The 20,511-nt window shown below is 39.0% G+C and overlaps 1 protein-coding gene across 9 annotated transcripts in view; it reads left to right on the top strand.

The window, feature by feature from the left end:
- TRDN (triadin) overlaps positions 1–20,511 on the top strand; it is a 176,982-nt gene that overhangs the window by 151,885 nt on the left and 4,586 nt on the right. For 7 of the 9 annotated variants that reach the window (XM_081187682.1, XM_081187678.1, XM_081187680.1 and 4 more), the window contains 9 exons: positions 670–696; positions 4,225–4,272; positions 6,890–6,910; positions 9,860–9,886; positions 10,678–10,713; positions 10,861–10,905; positions 13,192–13,236; positions 14,784–14,810; positions 19,989–20,027. In XM_081187682.1, coding sequence (XP_081043808.1) covers positions 670–696; positions 4,225–4,272; positions 6,890–6,910; positions 9,860–9,886; positions 10,678–10,713; positions 10,861–10,905; positions 13,192–13,236; positions 14,784–14,810; positions 19,989–20,027 — 315 coding nt within the window. The remainder of the gene's footprint in view (positions 1–669; positions 697–4,224; positions 4,273–6,889; positions 6,911–9,859; positions 9,887–10,677; positions 10,714–10,860; positions 10,906–13,191; positions 13,237–14,783; positions 14,811–19,988; positions 20,028–20,511) is intronic. The other 2 variants (XM_081187676.1, XM_081187683.1) reach the window with 2 other exon arrangements.

Below are 20,511 nucleotides of genomic sequence, written 5' to 3'. Positions count from 1 at the left end.
TTAATGTAGAAATGAGTCGTGGTGGACTAATGAATGAACACAGGTAGAGCTGACAAAGACTTATCTGTCCAACCGTGCACACAACCAACCATTTGTGCTGTTTCTGTGTAGTGATATGCTAAGAGCACGTGACACCATTTGCACTCTATCAACTGAGATAGGATTTAGAGCTCTAGAATGCATTTGGCATGGATCAGTCCCACACAATTGTAGGAAAAAGGCATTGTGATAATGAGCACACTGTTGCCGCTACATACGTGCCCATGCCGTAAAATCACCAAAGTAGGCCCTTCTATGCACAGTCTGAAGTATGGAGGGTGCATAACACCCTATAAATTAAAATATAACATTTAAAACCAAAGCATAAAAGATATAATATTAACAATGCAACAGACAGACAATTGTCACTTCACATATAGCTGTACATATTGTACAGGGCCCTGGGCAAAGAAGTATTTTGCTGGCACCAAATATCCGTCATACTTCAGAGGGAAGGGAATTCCAACCACAATGTGGCACCATGGAAACAGCGCTATACCATGTCTCCAAAATGCTCCCCCAGTGCATCTTCTTATTGCAGTGTAAAGCTACGGAGCTCAAATGAGTTTCATCTGCAATCTTTATCTTTATGAATGAATGTAGCTCACTGTTGTCTTTGTATTTTTCTAGGCAAGAAAGTGGAACACAAACCAGCAAGTAAGTTGCTAAACTGCATAGCAGAATAAAAAAAAAAGAACGAACAGTTGACATAGACAGGGCCGGATTTAGGTTTGATGAGGCCCTAAGCTACTGAAGGTATATGTCCAGCTGTCCTTTGTCAACAACAAATTGTCGCTGGTTTTTGTGTTGAATATATGCTATATGGTAATTTATTGACCTAGTAGATATCTAAAGCCATTTGCACATAACAAAATATGTATTTTATCATAAAATACATATTTTATGTAAGCACTCTATATATATAAAGGAGCAAACCAGTGATATTTTAGGGAGCAGGCTAGCAGGTGGGGCCCATTACTTACATCATAGGAGCCTATTCAACACAAAACACTGTTACTATATGTAGGTTTTATTTTATTTATTTGTTTTTTTATCTTATATTTTGGAAATGTACATCCAGTGGGTTTTTTTTCCTTTAAATTTTTTGGGGGCCCCCAAGAGAGTGGGGTCCTAAGTTATAGCTTGTTCAGCTTATACGTACTGTTCATAGATGCCATTGTTTGGTCAATGAAAATGTTCCATATTAGTAACCCTAATCCTGGTTTTGGGAATGGAATACCCGTGGTATCTGCCCACCTTTGAGTGGCCATGATCTCACCTTGATCCCACTAGCATTTCCCGGCATTCAGGCTCATTGGTCAGCAGTCAGGGTGTTCGGTGTCTGGATCCTTGGCCAAAGTCATACACAACCTATAAACAATACAGTTGTGGCCATTTTTAGTCCGTTTTCTTAGTCCTCTTGTTCTCCCCCTAGCACCATGCTTTGGGTCTAACAACATAATCACTGTGACTTGTGATTACTTGTGATGCGGGCAGGATATAAAATCAATAAAATAAATACTGCTACTCCTTGCAGATTCCTCATGCGCTAAGCAATAGTTTTGAATCTCTGCTGCTGCTTTGCCTCAATTTCGCCCCTGATATTATATGCTAGTGCTGTCTCTTCTATCCACTATTAAAATTGCCAGGTAAATCTAAAGCCACTGAGGATGATGGTGAACGTACTAGAATTCAGCTGACGTGTGACAAGAGCTGCAATATGTAAAACAGTGGCTTCCTCATATTTTTGACTCTATCCAAACTGCCTTGTCAGTTGGAGTTATGCAGCTGTGCAATGGAGCTGAGTGCACAGTTTCAGCATGCAGTTCTTACAATCAGCTGGCAAGTGTGTTAGAGAACAAAAGGAGCTCAGTAAGGAATTAAAGAAAGGAATCTGGGGAAAATAGAAAACACCTTCTCCCCAACACATTGACTTTCAGTTTTTGTTTTTGTTTAAAGAGAAGTCAATGTATGTCTTTGAAGTTTATTTGTGCTAATGTCATGTGTCTTAAAACAAGGCACTTGCTTTATGTTTTTTTATATAGGTGAGCCCCTTCCTTTGAATATTAAAGCAAGAGGTTGTTAGTTTTTTCTTATGCCAAGCCTTCTTTCAAATTCCAGTGGATTTTATTGCCTGTACTCTCCCCACAAAATTGCTTGGGTTTTCCCCCGGCACCCCAGAGCAGCTTTAAGGAATGTGTTATTTGACATGTACAGCAGAATCATCATTTTCAGTACAGTCTTCATCACAAGCCTGGTAAATCTGGAGCCATACCTGATGATCTGATAACACTGATAGTTTTTACTTGAAATAAAAAAAATTCCTTCCAGTAGCACCTTAAAGACCTTAAAGGTCTTTAAGGTGCTACTGGAAGGAATTTTTTTTATTTTGACTATGGCAGACCAACAGTTTTTACTTGGACTTTGTTATTTTAACTCATGTGCATTCTATGTGCCTGTTTTGTAGTTTTGTTTCTCAACTATGGCAGACCAACTAGTTTTTACTTGGACTTTGTTATTTTAACTCATGTGCATTCTATGTGCCTGTTTTGTAGTTTTGTTTCTCAACTTTTAATTTTCATCCATTGTTATGATTGCTCTATCTGTTTTATATACTTTATAAAATGAAATGATAAAAAATAGGGACATCCTGGGGCAGAGTGGTCTGCAATCTGCAGGATACAAAAAGCCCTTTTTCCTCTGGCCTGCTCCAGAAAAGGACCCAGAACTATGCTGTCTTGGTGCTGGAATAGAGATTTTGCCTCCTATCAATAACATTTCCTGGTTTCCACAGCACAATAATAGACAAAGAGCTTTTTGGTGCTTTCAGAAAACCCATGCAACACTTTTCAAAAATTCAATCCTAAATATGAAATGACACTGTCCACCTCCCTGGTGTTCCTCTTCTCTCAGGGCTATAAGGGTCTTTCTGCCACTGTGTCATGAATTGGAGCTGACAAATCGATCTATTTTTTATCCTTCTCTTAAGGCAGGTCAAATAACTCCCCTCCTCTTTCTGTTTGAAAATCTTACCATGACAGAATCTGAATTGCTGCATTTTTAAATATAATATTGAAAACACTAGAATTGCAAATGCATTTGAGTGATAATTTGAAAGCAAACCTGTATTTGAAAGCAAATATGTAGGAAAAATCTATTTGCTATTAACACATGTTGTGCTTTCAAACCATTCTTGTATGATACTATGGCCTTGCCATATAAACATGCTCTCTCTATAGTAGCAGCTGATGGTTGCTTGGACTTAAGCAGCATTATCTATCTTCCACTGGTCCTTATTAACTAGATTCATTCTGATAAAAAAGTACTTCTATGCCATTCCTAATTGGCAATCCATTATGATTCCTCAGAACCAATTCACTTTAAATCTCCCTTGAGTAATGTGACCCTTATCTTATGAAGTTTAATTATCACACAAAGGGAAGCCCAGTTGCTTCCATTATACAATTCCTTGTTCTCTAGATCATAACCATGGTTGGGGCTCCACTGTTTATGCATTACAGTTCTTGGGGCTTTGGAGTTTAAAGGAAAATTAACAAGTTTATTTTACCCTATTAAGGTGATTAACAGAAGTATTTGAAGTCTGTACTCCCATTAAGATAGAAAGATGGGCTCCATTTACAGAAATAAGCTTTCGCTAATTCTTGTATGAAGTAGTTGCCTTTTTTCTTTTAGTAAACAGTTTCTGGAATGTACATCTGGATTATAGAAGTTATGCTGTGTTTCCCTCACCCGCCTCCTGTAATGTAACCTCCTCTGTTATTCCACTGGCTTTGGGTAGGAGTAGTGTAGGGATACATAACTTTATATTTTAAAATATTTTAGCATTTCTTAATGTTCGTATTTGGCTTTTTCTACAGTACAATATTGTCTTTTTGGTGCCTGAATGGGTCCTATCTAGTTTCAGAGGAAGTAGAATAGAAAGAAGCCCCCTTCTTGCATGAATCTTAAGATTGCCATGTCTGGCCTGGTGCTGGGCTCATCCCTAGACATCAACACATTGGGATGGACAGTTTGCATAGGGAAGTTCTATACATGAGCCTAGCAATACATGCTCATTTGGGGATGGGACCTGCAGTTATCCTGTGACGCCCTCTTCATGACATATGACAGGGGTTATTTGACAGTTTGGCTCCTTGTTTATTTCATGCTGCTTCTGTCTTGTAGAACAAGAAAGCCTTAAACATGAAAAAGAAGTTCCTCAAGTAAAACCAGGTATGTATAAGCATGGAAGGATTTCCAGTCTGTGTTAGGTCTCAGCTGCAAATAAAACATTTTAAATGCGTTGTAAAGTGCAATATACAAATGTGACACTAGATGGTGACAGTGAGCTATGCCAAATTCAATGTATTTTTCAAAACTTTTTTAAAGCATTTTCACAGTGTTTTTTATATGTGTGTAGATCCCACCTCAGTTTCATTCCTGCTCATTTCTAACTCCTGTTAATCTATTACTTTAAAAGAAAGTTCATACATTTTTATTTAAATATGTATTTCATCCCAAATTATGCATCACTAAATGCATTTTATCCTTACATGCATCGGCACATATTCAATAGTTGTTTAGTGGGAGCCAGCACAATGAGTGCTGCTAGTGCAATGGGACTTATTCCCCCACTGCTTACCCTACACACAGTGTGTGTCACCATCAGTTCAAGGGGGGGGGGGGAGGACTCACAGTACAGTGCATGGGGGGAGGACAGGGGTAGATTATTCCATCTGGCAGGTAAATATGCTTGTGCTGGTGGAATGATCAACAGTGAAATATTCCCATAATCTTTCTAGTGTGAAATATGAAGGATAATTGTGTTCCATTAGTCTCGGAGGTGTGAATTAAATTGGTTTGCTTAAAATGCAAACCAAACAAAATTCTCCCCCACGCCTAATGTATATTCTATTTTCAGTTCCTATCCATTTCAAATTTGATACACAGAAACAAACAAGAAAATTGTAATAGTTGCACAGTCACCTGGCAAAGCAGGAAGGAGAGCTGACTAATCCAGCAGACTAATATGTCCTTGGGCACCTGGCATTATTCCTGTTCAACATAAATGTATGCCAGAAAAACAAGCAAGCAAGCAAACAGCTTGTTCTGCTTTCCCATCTCTAATCAAATCAGTAATGACCTCCATAGAGAATGTTTACCAGTTACCTAAGACTATTTGGTGATTGTTCTATATTCAAACTCTTTTTAAACTCTTTTTACCATATATCTTTAAAACGATTGATACATAATTAAACAATGAAACAAGGGAGGGAAACAAGGGGAAGAATACTAAACCCAACAGAAATTGGTTAGGAGATCAAAAGAAAAAACTCTTCTGATGAAAGTCAGACAGGAGTGAGCAAAACAAGTATTTCCAAAAAGGATTAGCAGATTTTCACCAGGTAGAGAGGTGTCATGTTGAATACAAAGCATTTGGCTTGATTAGTCTTTTGGAAAGACAGTGCTGATGGGGAGGTTTCCCAGCAGTTCTATACAATATACATCACCTGTTGTCAGACAAGAAGTTCTCAGAACAGCTTATCGTGGACTTCCAAGGGAACAGTGTTTCAAAGCCTAGCGGATATGAGCACAAAGGCAGTCAAATCTTTGAGTAACACCCTGGAAAGATTGTCAGATTATTTGAAAAGATCTGTATCATCCACCCAGTAATTCTGAATATTCCGAAATATACTTCAGACCAATTTTTGGACACCTTCACAAAGTCTCACCACATATGAAAGTATGGTCCATGAATTCAACATTCCCTCTTACACATTTGACTCGTATCTTTACACGTGGTATACTGTATACGATACCGAAAAAGCTAATTGTATTTGACCTATGCAAAATATTAAGAGTATTCTCCTGAAACAGGACACATTCCAATTTCATTAGAAACAAGCTCCCACCTAAAATACATCCAGACTGCTTTGATAGCCACACACACACCCCCCCCCCCCGTGCTATTCCTTTCCATTAGAGTTGGGTGTTGGGGTGGGGTGACAGAAAGATAATGGGTCCATTTGTAGGGCCGTTTTTTGTTATGGGCTCTAACATGATCAGAAACCTTCATTGGCACTTTAAGTGTTAGAGCTTAAAGGATATACATGGCTGCTAGAGGAAGCCCAGCTAGTCATAGACCTACTCTGGTCAGGTTCTCAACTCCTTTAGTTAGTTGTAGCAGAATGGGTCAACACCACTGAGTGACAACAGATGCATCTGGTTAGATCCAGAGAATACTGAGCAGAATTCTTCTTGCACAGCGGTCCTTTTCTGGCTGCTTCCCCTGCAAACATACACAAAGGATGCTCTGGAGGGTTCAAGAGATGCTCTGGAATGTTGTATAGGTGGGACAGAAAAATCAGGTGAATTATACAGGTATCTGAGCAACTGCAAATATTCAGTGATTGTTTCCATCATAATTACAATGTGTGGTATCCATCCAAACAATTCCACTAGCACAAGAAGTTTTAACTTCCCAACCACCTCCTTTCATCACAAGCTCGCTGCCAGCACCACCACCCAAAAAAACAAATCTGTTCTGGAGGCTTGAGGGAGGACCAGATGTGGTGGCAAGTGAGGAAGGACGAAGTTCTGTTGCCCAGCTAAAAGTCCTTTTGCTATTGGAACTGTTTAGTTTGATATTTTAATTATTATTTAAATAATAATAATAATAAATAATTAAAATATCAAACTAAAATTATGCTTCTAAAGGGTACCACCACATTCTAATATGTATGTCAAGAATATACACAGTGCGGTATGTTCAAACCAAGGCCTATACCTCAGCATTAGCTCTCTCACTTCATTCCGTTCTCATATGCTTCTTTCTTCTTTTTCTTTCCAGCCAAGCCTAAAGAAACTAAAAGTATGTGCCATAGTACATTTATAACAATAGAAAACTAACTTTGCATGCATTGTAACAGAGCTATTCTCTGTTTTTCTTTATTTACTCCTCTGAAATATTCGTGATAATTATGCTACTGCTGAGACCTGCGGGTATTGGGTGGTTTACAAATTTAATAAATAATAATAATAATAATAATAATAATAATAATAATAATAATAATAATAATAAGTGCAGAAGATTCTGACTCTAGCAGAGGGACCCCACAAGTGAAATGGGGGGGGGAAAGCAATTTCACTGATTACATCCCTCCCCCTGCAGCCCCCCCCCCTGAAATCTGTTCCAGATATTGGGGTTACTATTCAGAACAGTGTGGAGAGTGACACTAGGAGCTGCGAGAGGAAAGGGAACTTGGCAAAAAAGCCTCTCCCTACCCTCATTTCTCTGGCAAGAACACCTTGATATTTTCAGGATCCACCTTATTTCTGTAACATTGGGTTGTTTAAAATTGGCTTTAGTATTGTGTAATACTAAAATTGTGTTTTAATATTAACATTGTGTTGTTGTAACCCACCCTGGAAGCATAGTTTAAAGGGTGGGGTAGTAGTAGTAGTTGTAGTAGTAAAAGGTAAAGGTAAAGGGACCCCTGACCATTAGGTCCAGTCATGACAGTCTCTGGGGTTGCGGCGCTCATCTCGCTTTATTGGCCGAGGGAGCAGGCGTACAGCTTCCGGGTCATGTGGCCAGCATGACTAAGCCACTTCTGGCGAACCAGAGCAGTGCACGGAAACACCGTTTACCTTCCTGCCAGAGGGGTACCTATTTATCTACTTGCACTTTGACGTGCTTTCGAACTGCTAGGTTGGCAGGAGCAGGGACCGAGCAACGGGAGGTCACCCTGTCGCGGGGATTTGAACCGCTGACCTTCTGATCAGCAAGTCCTAGGTTCTGTGGTTTAACCCACAGCACCACCCGCGTCCCAGAATTAGTAGAGTAGTAGTAGTAGTAGTAGTAGTAGTAGTAGTAATTGCAGAACTTAACTTAGCAAATGCTACTAGCAGTAAAGAGAATGCAGAATTCAACCTCCCGAGTTTATGGCACATCCTATGCATTTCTGCTCAGAAGGAAGGCTCACTGAGTTCTGCTTCTGAGCAGGCAGGCATGTGTTGTAAATGCAATTTGCATGCAGAAGAATATTTTGCACTTTTGCACTTATAAGGAGGTGTTTTATACATATGCCTTTTTAAAAATAAAGAGATCTCGTGTTAAAGCCCCACTTGCCCATGAAGAACACTAACCTTGGGCCACTGACCACTTCACAGCCCAACCTCCCTCACAGATTTGGCGTGAGGGTAAAATGAGAAATTTCCCATCTCCTTGGAGGAAGGGCGAGATTTAAATGCAATAACACGGCCTACAGCATAGGATTATCCTGATGATCCTGATTCAATTCCCATCGATGAAAGTCCATGAAATATGTATAATGATTCACTGCTTTGTGGAAAGCAATATTAAGTAAAATAGGAAGAATTGGCCGCACTGCAATCTAAATGTAATTAAGCGGGGTTTTGGATAGATTGTGAGAGAGAATATGAGCTGCTGCTGCTGCTGTTCTTGGTAGGTATACCTTTTTATGATTTATGCAGACTGCCCAGTGGGTTAGAAACAGTGTGTATCCATTAGAGAATTACTGTGGTCAGATAGCACTTTGCTGCAAAACAAAAAAAGAAAGAAAAAGAAAACAGAATGACTGGTGAAAATTTTCTGGCAAATCCTTGCTGTGCTATTCCCAATGGAGCCAGCAGATGGCAGCGATCCTTATGAATGTTTGTTTTAATGAGCAGAATTTGGTGTCTAGAATACATTGCCACAAAATGCGTACTTTGTTCTGCCTTATCCTAGGAAACACACAGAGAGTGTGTTCATGTAGTTTTGGTTTACTGATATGACAACCAACATTATTTACTGGCTCAATCTAACTAAAGATTTGCTGAGCATCTCACTGTGAAGTGAAAGGGTGAAACTTCAGAAATATTTATACAACCAAATCTATCAATGTAGTGACTATTTCACATCTCTTGGTATAACAACAGACTGTTGTAGCGCAGGATTTCAAAATATATCAAGTTAATTAACAATGGATTTATAACCTCTTTGTAATCTTTGTGCTAGATCATGCAAATATATTTGCACTTAAAGGAAACCCTAAATTATCTACACATAGATAATAATAGCAATCAAGGAAATTAATTAGCACTGTATTTTTTAAAAAATAATTACTAATTCATCCTATTTCCATTTATCTTTAATTAATTGCCTGTGGCACGAGTTGATAATTTTGCAACATCAGAAGCTTTATTCGCATTAAAATAATTGTTAATGCATGCTGATTGCTTTAAAAGAATTTCTGTTGTGACTTGATGCCTAAAATAGGAGACAATGTTTTTCTAATGAAACAGTGATTATCTCATTATCATAGAAATGCCATTATTGATGCCAAGATTATTTTGGAAGAAGTATTTGAACAAGGTAGTGCTGGGTTTTGTTTCTTTCCAGTGATCTCAAAGGTAATAGAGATGGAAGGTTCACAGAGAAACCAGAATATGTACCAAAGCAGAAACAATGCCTCATTATATCATGGGAGAATAACGTCTGACTTAAGTGTTTTGAGTCTGAAAAGGATTGCGATGGCCCATTATTAAAGATTTGCATTTCCCAAATTACATAGACTTGAATCCAAACATGTGCTTGGTAGCAACACCCCATAGGGTTGTAGGGTTTACCTTTAAAATGTGATATTTTTATGCATGGACCCAGGAAAGTCATGTGCCCAGTGTCAAATTAATAGCTCATGCATATGTTAACAAAAGTGTCATCGTATCCAATTATCAAGATCTTCTGCTTATTTCCTTCCAATTTTTCTAATTTTTTATTATTATTTCCATATACTCATGCATACCTTCCTTGAAGAACCATCAGCTGAAACCACAGTAGCAGGTAAACACGATTCCCCCCCCTTAGATATTGAGCAATAAGAACAGGTTCACCATTTGACTTAACGGAGCCTAGCATTTCTAGATCTTTAGCTCATAAAAACTGCCATATCCACTGAGCTCCATGAAAACTGATTAGACTTGCCTTATCAAAGGATTTGGCTGAAACTGTCGGTTTATTTTATTCATTCACAGTTGCTGCAGATGTAACTCGAGACTTATTGGGAGCAAGTCCTATTGAAATCAGTGGGATTTGCTTCTGCATAGGATTGGGCACGCCAGGTCCTTAGGAGTTTGATCTAGGTTGGTCTGATTAGTGGCAGCCCAGCTTGCAGCTTAGCAGATGGTTTGTGCTGTAGAAGACACTCAACCAAGCTGTATTAAAGTGAGCCAGATCAGGTTGGTGGGGGCGGGGTGGGGGATGAACCAAGGCAGACTGCCAGATAGTTGCTGCTGTTCTCAGCAGGGAATGGCAAAAGTGCCTGCAGCACTGCACCTTTGTTAATTTCAATCTGCCTCCTTGTGTGAAGACACAGATGATTGACTCTGTTCTCAGAAGCCTGAAAAAGAGCATATGTGTATTCCAGAAGGTTTTGAGATATGGCTCAATGGAAGTCCATAGAGCAGCATAGAATGGTGCAAATATAGTAACTAGGCCACTGCTGGTCACATTCGCTCTTGCTACTGCTGACGGAGTGACACAGCAGACATGTCCTTCAGGTGCTTTTAAAACTAAAGTGTGCAAATATTCAAGGCTACTAAGGTTTAATCATTATGCCTTGGAAATCTCCCTAGCCAAGAAAAAAGAGACGCCTTTGAAGGAAAAAGAAGGTAAGGGCTCGATTTCTTTAAACGGTCGTTATATTGCAGATGTGCTAATTCCCCCCATCCCGAAAAAAGAATCAGCAATGTGCATTGCATATTTTGATTTTCAGCTTCTTATACTGTACTTTATTTCTCACTTCTTGATCTACACAGGGAAAAAAGTGGAGAAGGCACATTTTAAAGAAAAAAAGGTCACAGGTAATACAAGGAGCTACATATAAAACCTTGTAAGCCATAAATCAGGGGTTTTATATTTCATGGGATTTTCTTTTCAGTGACAGGAAGAACAGCAAAATTCTAGAGTATTATATTCAGCTAAAATAATAAGGGTGTGCTTAGCTTTCCTACAAAGCAATTAAATCAAACTCCTGCAGAACTCACCCAACAGAGATGGCTGACGCACATGTTTCTATGCCTGTATACTCAAAAGAATTATCTGGCCTGCACATCACATTATTATATGCCATCCGCCCTCCATCATTGGGATATATCAGGAACATTTGACACAATTATTTATTTTTCCTGCATGGAGAACAGCTCTGTAGAAAGAAGTGTGAAGCATGAGTATCGGTCGTATGGCAGCCCAGAAGTGATGAGCTGATTTACATTCCATGTTGAAGAAAATATTATCTCTCTGTACATCTTATATATATAGTGGAAATGTGTGCTGTGCCAACCTGTGGCAGCTACACAAAAAACACACAAATAAAATTTACATATCAACCAATGCTTCGAGAAATGAATCTGTGCCATCTCCACACACTGAATTCAGACCAAGCCAGCTTTTGGCACACTTTGTTGTGATGTTCCAAAACGTAAGCTATGCTGAATGAGACACAATAGTGTGGCTCTTTATCACTAAGTGGCTAGGACCTGTCAACAGGACTTTCGTTGAACATACTTTATAGAAACTTCTTCATCATGGGGGGAAATAGGTTATAATGCTGTATAAAGAGCTTCTGTAAAAGCTCCATTTAAATTCTACTTTCCGCTAATTACCCAAGGAGTGCAACACCTCAGAAATGCTACAAGATTCTAGTGAGGAAGCAACTTTGGAGGTGCTCCTGGGAGCTTTGTCAAATGCACTCCCCATAATTTTTTTACTAGAACAGAAAGAGATGTGTGATATTTCATGGTGGATTCCTTATAAGTATTTTCAAATGACAGCTAGGGAAATATAACATTGGATGCAACCCTTAATTTATTTCTTTTTAAAAGGCGAGATATAATGTTCTTAATTTTCAGTTCTCAGCAGCCAATTGAAACATTTTCTGCTCTTAAGCAATAATCTCTAAATGATTCTCTAACCCAAGAATGATAGCTCCAAGAGACCAGGATGTGCTTTTTCTTCCCCATAATTCTGCACATTGTAACCATGATTGCACATGTCCAGACTGTAGAAGAATTGCAGATGACCTCCTTTGTTAAGTGTGGATGTTCACAAGATGATACAATGTCAGATATTAATAGTAGCATTTATGAAACTTACAACTTCTAGAGTAGCTCAGAGACTTCACAGTTCCCAAGGCTCAGGAGCTTCCCTGAGCTGTATCCCTTCATCTCCCTGAAGCTTTAGCAAGCTCTAAGATTTCTACTGCCATTAACTAAACAGTAGCATTACAAAGCTCCCTCTCAACAGTCCTATTTCTCTGGGTTGTCAGGGTGGGGGTGAACAAACATATTCCGATTCTGGGTAATTTGTAGGCATATTTGGGAAAAGATTTGATCTAGTTAAAATACAGATTTTGGCATGAAGATTAACATGAAACCTGGGCTCAGCCCTAGTTTAGAGACATTGGTACAAATAATAATAATAATTTATTTATATCCCGCCCGGGCTCACAGCTAGGCTCAGAGCGGCTAACATCATACAAGTAAGACAATGCATAAAAACAAGCGATCAATAAATTAAGATACATCCCACAATTAATTCAAACAAATTAAAATTAAAACTGGACAAGTGACGATCTTCAGGTCGAGGCCAGTCTGATCTCTCTGGGGCCCGAAATCTATATAGAATCATGCTGCTTAGATAGTTTTTTGTGAAGTATCCTATTAGAACCTCTTATCCTGCAGCAAATTGCCAAAAGAATGTCCCTTTCCTTATTTTTTGTGTTTTGCTTTTTAATTGAGCGTGTTGTTTAAATGCCCAATTCCAATGATTTCTTAGAAATTAAAATGTGTTTAACAGGGCACCAAAATGTGATATTAGTGTCAGAAATATTATTGCTGTTGTTGTTTTAACCTGCACAATGCATGTGACTTAACAGGGTAATATGCAAATGTTGTTGTTGTTGTTGTTGTTGTTGTTGTTGTTGTTGTTGTTGTTGTTGTTGTTATAACCCACCCATCTGGCTGGGTTTCCCCAGGCACTCTGGGCGTCTTACAACATATAGAAAACATAGTAGGTTTAATTAGGAACTTTAATGCCTAAATTGACCTTGGGAATGTAAATGAATTGGATCTTTCTGTTTTGCTTAACAGTCCCAGCAGTAAAAGAAACCCACTACCATCACAATGTGACAACAGGTAATGAATAGTTTTTTGCTCTAAGTTTCCAAAGTCACCCAGTCCTCTAATGGCTACATGTGTACAGCTCAAGCTGAATATTAGTAGGGATGAACATATAAACATTAGCCAACCCAGAGAAAATAGGCCTTCTTAAATCCAATTAAGAATGGGTCTTGTCTATGAATGGGTCTTGTCTATTAATGGGCATAATATGCCATAACTGAATGTTAGTTTTGAATTCAATGGAACTTACAAACAAGTTTCTCTCAGTTTGAGCCAAGGATCATACATGATGATTTCCCATGTTTGTGTTCAGTGTTTGTTACTTTGGCAAACTGGTCACCTCTACTGTCATGTCAGTTGGCCAGGATAACTCTACCACTCCCCTACTTTACCAGATTTTTTTGCTCAGATAAGATTTCCCATGTTACTTGACAGCACTGTACTGGTGGTCTATGTTCCTGCACATGATCCTACTGGATTTGCTAATCAGCTTTATTCACTTGAAATTATTAACCACATATGTGAATTGAAGCAGTTGGAGATAAACAGATTTCTTATATCCCTGATGGATTTTAGTGAGCAAAACAGATTAATACAGAAAGTGTGTCCTCTTTCCACTTTTGTCCACCCTACAAAAACACATGAGAAAAAGAAGGAAGTCCTCAGTGGTGCTGTTTACAGTACAAATCCACCTAACTGCACATTTCTCTTCCCAAAGTATAGATTATTAGTTGGTGCAATTCACACACACATCCAGGATTCTCCCATAGCATTCTGTGAGGAATGAAATGTTCATGTGGTACATAAAAGAGAGACTGGTTTTGAAGAGATGTAGTCACTAGCTGTTTGGCTGACCTGGGAGCTACAACCAGAGCAGGTTGGACTCCATTGTAATAAAAAATGAAGTGCATGTTTATGAATCTATACTTTGAGTTTGGATTGCCAATCTGCCAGCCCCATAATCACTCCCAAGTGCAGTACATGCCCAGGATCCCACCACTCACAACAATGGCTCTCTTCATTTTTCAGTGGCAGAAGCCAACTGTTTGCCCTACATAACAACCTATGTGCCATTTTACTTGCCTAATGCATGTTTAGATCATATTAAAGGTGTTTTCTTAAATTAGTATTACGAATCAGTTGCAGTCTGAGTGCAGATCGCATAAATTGGAGCTTTACATTTGCTCTTTATTCTAATAAGTAAAGTTACACCCCAGGGAAAGATGAATGAATTAGGTAGCAAGTAGGAAGACAAGTGAAGCTGTGTCTCTTGCTGGAGCTTATCATTTTTTCAAACACGTTTACCCTTTGCACCCACCGTGGTAGATAACAGTAGGGTTTCTTAGATGTTTGCCTGGGCAAAGCAACAGTCTCCAATCACATTATCAAAGAAGTTGTTCAAGGGCATATTGTCATCATCACTGCCTGACAACTTCATATATTCATCTGAGTTAACTTCATCAAAACCTGTATTAATAAGCAAAGAGGGTGGCTGTTATGTTGTTCAATTGTCTTTCAAGTTCTCTCTGTCTCTCTGACATACAACTTTCTTTCCTTTGCAGACAAGATTTCAAAAGCTGCAAGAGCAAGTAAGTTCTGCTTAGGGTTAACAACACTGCAAACTTCTTTGATTCTCAGGTGACATATAGTACATGTCAGTATTGTACAAAACACAACTTGGGTTATCAAAAATATTGTTATTTATTCTGTCAGGGACTGAGAAAGAATGAGTCATTTGCCCTTGAAAACTTCATAGGCCTATCAGGAAATGTAATACATTTTTAACCCTAAAATATAAATGTACTACTCCTGATGCTGCTGTTCTGTTATGGGATTTGAACAAGAAGTCAATTTTCAGAAGAGCGAAGGGTTTTGTTTTGTTGCCACTTGCACTTGAGAAATAATGGGAAATTCTAGACACTGTGGTTTCCATGTGGACCACACCAGACAGTCAATCAGGCTTTCCAATAAGGTAAAGGTACAGACCCCTGGACAGTTAAGTGCAATCAGATTTGACTATGGGGTGCAGCACTCATCTCTGCTTTCAGGCCAAGGGAGCCAACATTTGTCTGCAGACAGCTTTGTGGATCATGTGGCCAGCATAACTAAATGGTTTCTGGTGCATGGAACACTGCAGTTGCTTCGATAGAATTCCTGGATTTTGCTGCTAAGGTTGGTGGCAGTTTGCTGGTAGCTAAAACAGAAAATGTAAGCCCACAGAAACAAATGCACACCCCTACCAAATGGAAAGATGCAGGTAATTGAATGTTACAGTGACTGAATTGCCTTAAATACATGAGTCTTCATCCCCATTATCCTGCATTATATTTTGGTTTTTTTCTTATAATTTGGCATACTAAATCCCTTATGCTAGTGGGTTTGTTGTTTAGTCATCTTAGTTGTATTCGACTCTCCGTGACCCCATGAACCAGAGCATATCTTGGAGAAACTCACTTTCTTTTCAAAGCTTCTCCTTTTTTATGTCCATGGAGTTTTCTTGGCAAAATACTGGAGTGGTTTGCCAGTTCCTTCTCCAGGTGGATCACAGTTAGTCTAAACTCTCAGCTATGACCTGTCCGTCTTGCGTGGCCCTGCACGGCATAGCTCATAGCTTCTCTGAGTTATTCAAGCCCCTTTGCCATGACAAGGCAGTGATCCATGAAGGGGGCTAGTGGGTTAGAAAACTACAAATTTCCAACCCACTTTGATACCAGTGCTTAGGTTCAGGGCAATGCAAACGTTAAGACTTACAAACTGTAAGAAGAGATCTGACAGATGACAGCTTAATGATCTGAAGAAGTGTGCATGCACACGAAAGCTTATACCAAGAACTAACTTAGTTGGTCTTTAAGGTGCTACAGGAAGGATTTTTTTATTTTATTTTAGCTTAATGATGTAATTCACAAGCCAGTGATGGCGTTTTCATTCTTTTAAATGGATGGGGATTATTGTCACAGAGAAGTAATGAGTGTATCTGTGTGTATCTTTTTGCACTTTGCAAACCAGAACTGAATATAATCCTTTACTGGCTCTAAGACTAATTAGTTAACTTTCCATGTTGAAGAAATGATTAGACCTGGTTTTGTTTTTATTATGTTCTTATCTACCCCAAACATAGGTGATCTATTCAATACCCAACCTATGGCAGAGGAAAATTGAGGACAATAACACTCTTTAAAAACTGGGGGTGTATAAACACTGCACAACCAGGAATCATATTTTCAATTCCAAATAGGGGTTGAGATTAACGTTAGATTAAGGTCCTGTGCAATTATCTGAGGATATCTCTGTGTGGAGGGTGTGACAATCTCTTTTCCTTTTTGGACTCCAGCAAAATTTTATTGTAGGCCAGAATGGTAGTTATTGTTTCCTGATCATCTAAAAAAGGTACATCTTCCACATTGTAGAAACCCTTTAAATATTGCCCACTGGCCTACTTGATTACAAATATGGCAGCCCCTTTACAATTAGTGAAGCAGGGGAGGGAGATGCCTGCCTCTTGCTGTGTGTGTGTGTGTTCCTCATGTAAAGAACAGCCTCCCCCCCCAAAAAAAACGTCCCTCCATCATAACACCCACAAAAGAGCCTAATGCTGTTTGCCTTTCATCAGAAGAACACAGAGAGAGTCTTATATAACCACACTCTGGTTAACCTCAGTTGTTGGCAGGGGAGGGGGGAGACTTCTGCAGCATTAGGCATCCATCCATGAACCCAAGCTAGGCAAAATACCTCCCAGCATAAAGTCATACGATACTGTGCTTCAATTACAAGCCATCAGTTTCTATTAGAGATGTGTGTGGTTTCTCAAGGGTTTCTTTTAGTGCACAGTCCAGACAGAAAAGAGGATAATGGGGTTTCCTCAAAAATGGGTGGCTTTCCCCAACCCACTACCTAATAGGTTACATTTAGTATTTCTAGGGACTGACATTTTTAAAAGGTGGGTGAATTGTCTTGGCACATTTTTGACCTTTCATTTTGTTATGTGTAAGGTAGAACTTGCTCATCATCTCCCCCAGCATCTTGAAATATGCCAACAGTGGCCTAGAGGTTGAGGGGTTTTTTCCTGCTGTAGTGCCAATGAACAATAAAGACTAGGGTGGTTGGAGAAGTATGTGTGGATCTAAAGAAAAACAAATAAATAAATGTAGCATCTAAACCAGCCTTCCCAGCTGGCTCCCCTCCAGATGTTTTGGACCTCCATCTTCCTTTAAAAAAAAGAAATCTGGTAAGAAACAAAGAATAGAATAAAATAACAAAAGAAAAGCTGTGCGAAAAAGGGGGGTTCACAGCAGTTACCACATAAAGTACATTCTCAAGGGATAATATTACACAATGAATTAGATGTTGCAACAAAACCTGACCTGATATAAAGAGAATACAAAGCAAATGTTATGATTAGCAAATAAAACCATGTTTCATTGAGACCTGCAATCCCCATAATTAACCTGTCATGGTTGCCAAATGAAGACAAAATCAATAAGTTTAGCTGCACCCCAAGATACCCTTAATTTATGAGTCAGGGTTTTTTCAGAAATAAGGATAAAACATTAATTTATTAAACAAAATGTGTAAAGAAAATGTCAAGGACTCCTTCTAGCCCTGCAATATGGTCAAATGAGCAGCATATGTTTTAGGGTCCATATATTGCTTAGCAAGTAGAACTAGACCAAGTAGAACATATCCCCACTCTCAACTTGTGATACCAGTTTACACAGTTGCGGCTTCCCTTAAAAAAAAACCTGGAAGTTGTAGTTTGTTAAGAGTGCTGAGAGTGGTTAGGTCTTAGCACCTTTTGACCTCTTGCCTGTATTTTGCCCGTATTGTCACCTTTGCTTGTTATATCTTCATCTTCCATGATCTGCTTCTTGACTACCAGTCCTGACTTCAGGGTTTGTTTGCTTGCCAGTGATGTTCCTCTTCTTTCTCAGGGGCTCCCACTTCTTGGACAGCTCAGTTTCTTTTGGTTAAACCCCTTTGTTCTTGGTCAGCTTATTTCTGCTGCAGTGGTCTCCTTCACACACCATTTGAAGAGTTCAAAGAAGGGATAATAGCTGGTGAACGCACTCCCAATGCCCAGGCTGAGTACTTTGTAGCTTAGGCAGAAGCCCAGGGAGGTTTTCTGCCCTGTCATCACTATAGATTTACTGAAATTGTTTGATTTCATTAGAAAATGACTTAACCCAAATGAAGGGTCTGTAATCAGGGGTGCAGGGCGGGGAGGAAAGGGAGGACATTTACCATTGTGCAATAATAAATCCTACTGATGAAACATTTGCCTTAGCACTAGGTTGAATTTTCCATCCATAATGTTGATCCTGTCTTCAATTAACGTGTCAATACAAATGAATAATTATTTTGTTTTCTCACATTGTCTCTTAAGAAAAACCTGTCTGCATCACCATTTCTGCCAAACTACTTTGCTTTAATTAAAAATGTCTGCTGGGTGACCTGTTTCTGACACACATAACTCATTACATATTTTGCTCATGGTGGAATTGCCCAGAGATGCCTCTAATTAGCCAAAATAACAGTTTTTTTATATTCAAGTCAAGATTCATGGCTTGATTTTATTTTTTTACAGTCTTTAAACAACTTTGAAGAAGACCAGCATCAATAGTTTATGGCGTTTTCATAACAGAGCAGGGATTTAATTGGTTTAGTGAAGGTACAGAGCAGCTTCTTGTTGTATGTTTTATGCTCAAGTACCGACACCTCATTCTTACCTGGCTTCCTTTTGTGTGTAGGGAAAAGTGGCAATTATTCATCGGTGTGTCTTCGATAATTAGCCGAGTGAGAATGTGTGTCCCTGTGCATGTGTGTCTTTAGAGAGGTTCATGTGACCCTCCAGAAACACTAAAATAACACAAGGGGCATTGTGGGGCTGCAAAGGCTCGCCTCACCACAGGCTCACTCACAAAAAGGTTCCCCCTTGTATGGAGAATCTTTTCTTGGGTGTATGTGCCCAAGTTCAAAATGCATCATGCAACATATGCATGGCACAAGGATTTAAGAAAAGAAGAAAGCTTTCTTGGAAAACTTGACTGGTTGTGTTGATACACAGGGCCTGGATAGCTCAGTTGGTTAGAGCATGGTGCTGATAATGCCAAGGTTGCAGGTTCAACCCCTGTATGGGCCAGCTGCATTTTCCTGCCTTGCAGGGGGTTGGACTAGATGATCCTCAGGGTCCCTTCCAGTTCTATAATTCTATGATAAACAAGAGCAGATGAGAAAGGACATGTATAATACATGGTAACTGAACAGGATACACACACACATACAGGTAAGGGCTTATACTTTTAGCTGCAGGAACCAGGGATACTGTTACACTCCATTTAGCTTTGTTACTTCAGAAGATGATGGAAAGTCCAAATAATTATTATGCAAAAATATATATTTGCATATATATATTTGATAAGGAACAGTTCCTCGTAAATACATAGTTTTGGGGTTGTGCCGTTCACATACCGCCTTCCTTCTAGAGGCCTGATATTTTCAGACACTTATCAGCCCAATCCTGTCATCTGAATCTAGAATTGGGAACTGACTGTAAGACTCAGGAGAAGGTTAGCCACCCCGCTGCAGTGCCTGAATAATAATAATAATAATAATAATAATAATAATAATAATAATAATAATAATAATACCTTCTATCACCCAAACAGTGCTGATTTTATATTTTCCCCTTTTCCATCATTGACCTAGAAACACAAATATTGTTTTAAGTTTCTTTTTACTAAAGAACCTTGCATTTACTACTTTTTTTATAGAGGGACACACTGATCTAAGTGCAACAAAGAAAGATAAATGTGAGTTTGTAACTGGATTGTTTTCTTACTGTATCTCATTTCTATTAATAAAATAAGAATGGTGTATGTGAGGTTCAATTTCAGTTTGATTTGAAAGATCATGTCATTTCTAGGTCATAATATTGGATTTGTTGTGTAGAGGTAAACAAGCATGGGGGAGATGAGATTGCAGGAGGGAGTGGTTAGCATTCACCTTGGTGTGATGGCACCAGGTCTAACTATGTTGAAGAAAGTCAATCCTGACAATATTATAGATTTATATGGGAGCTATCTGAGTATAATATATATCAGGTGTGGGGAACCTGTGGCCCTCCAGATGTTGTTGATCCCCTGCATGGCAAATGGTCAGGAATGATGGGAGTTAGAGTCAAACAACAGTCAGTATAGAAGTAAAGTAGGAATGTCAACCTACACTTTGGTAAACTTGGTGTTTCCTCAGATCAATGCCACTTTAATGCAATAGTAACCAAAACCAAATGTTAGT

Source organism: Podarcis bocagei (assembly GCF_964188305.1).
Source record: "Podarcis bocagei genome assembly, chromosome: 3".
NCBI lineage: Eukaryota > Metazoa > Chordata > Lepidosauria > Squamata > Lacertidae > Podarcis > Podarcis bocagei.
Note: the sequence above shows the minus strand (reverse complement) of the source record. Positions and strands in the feature narration are given on the sequence as shown.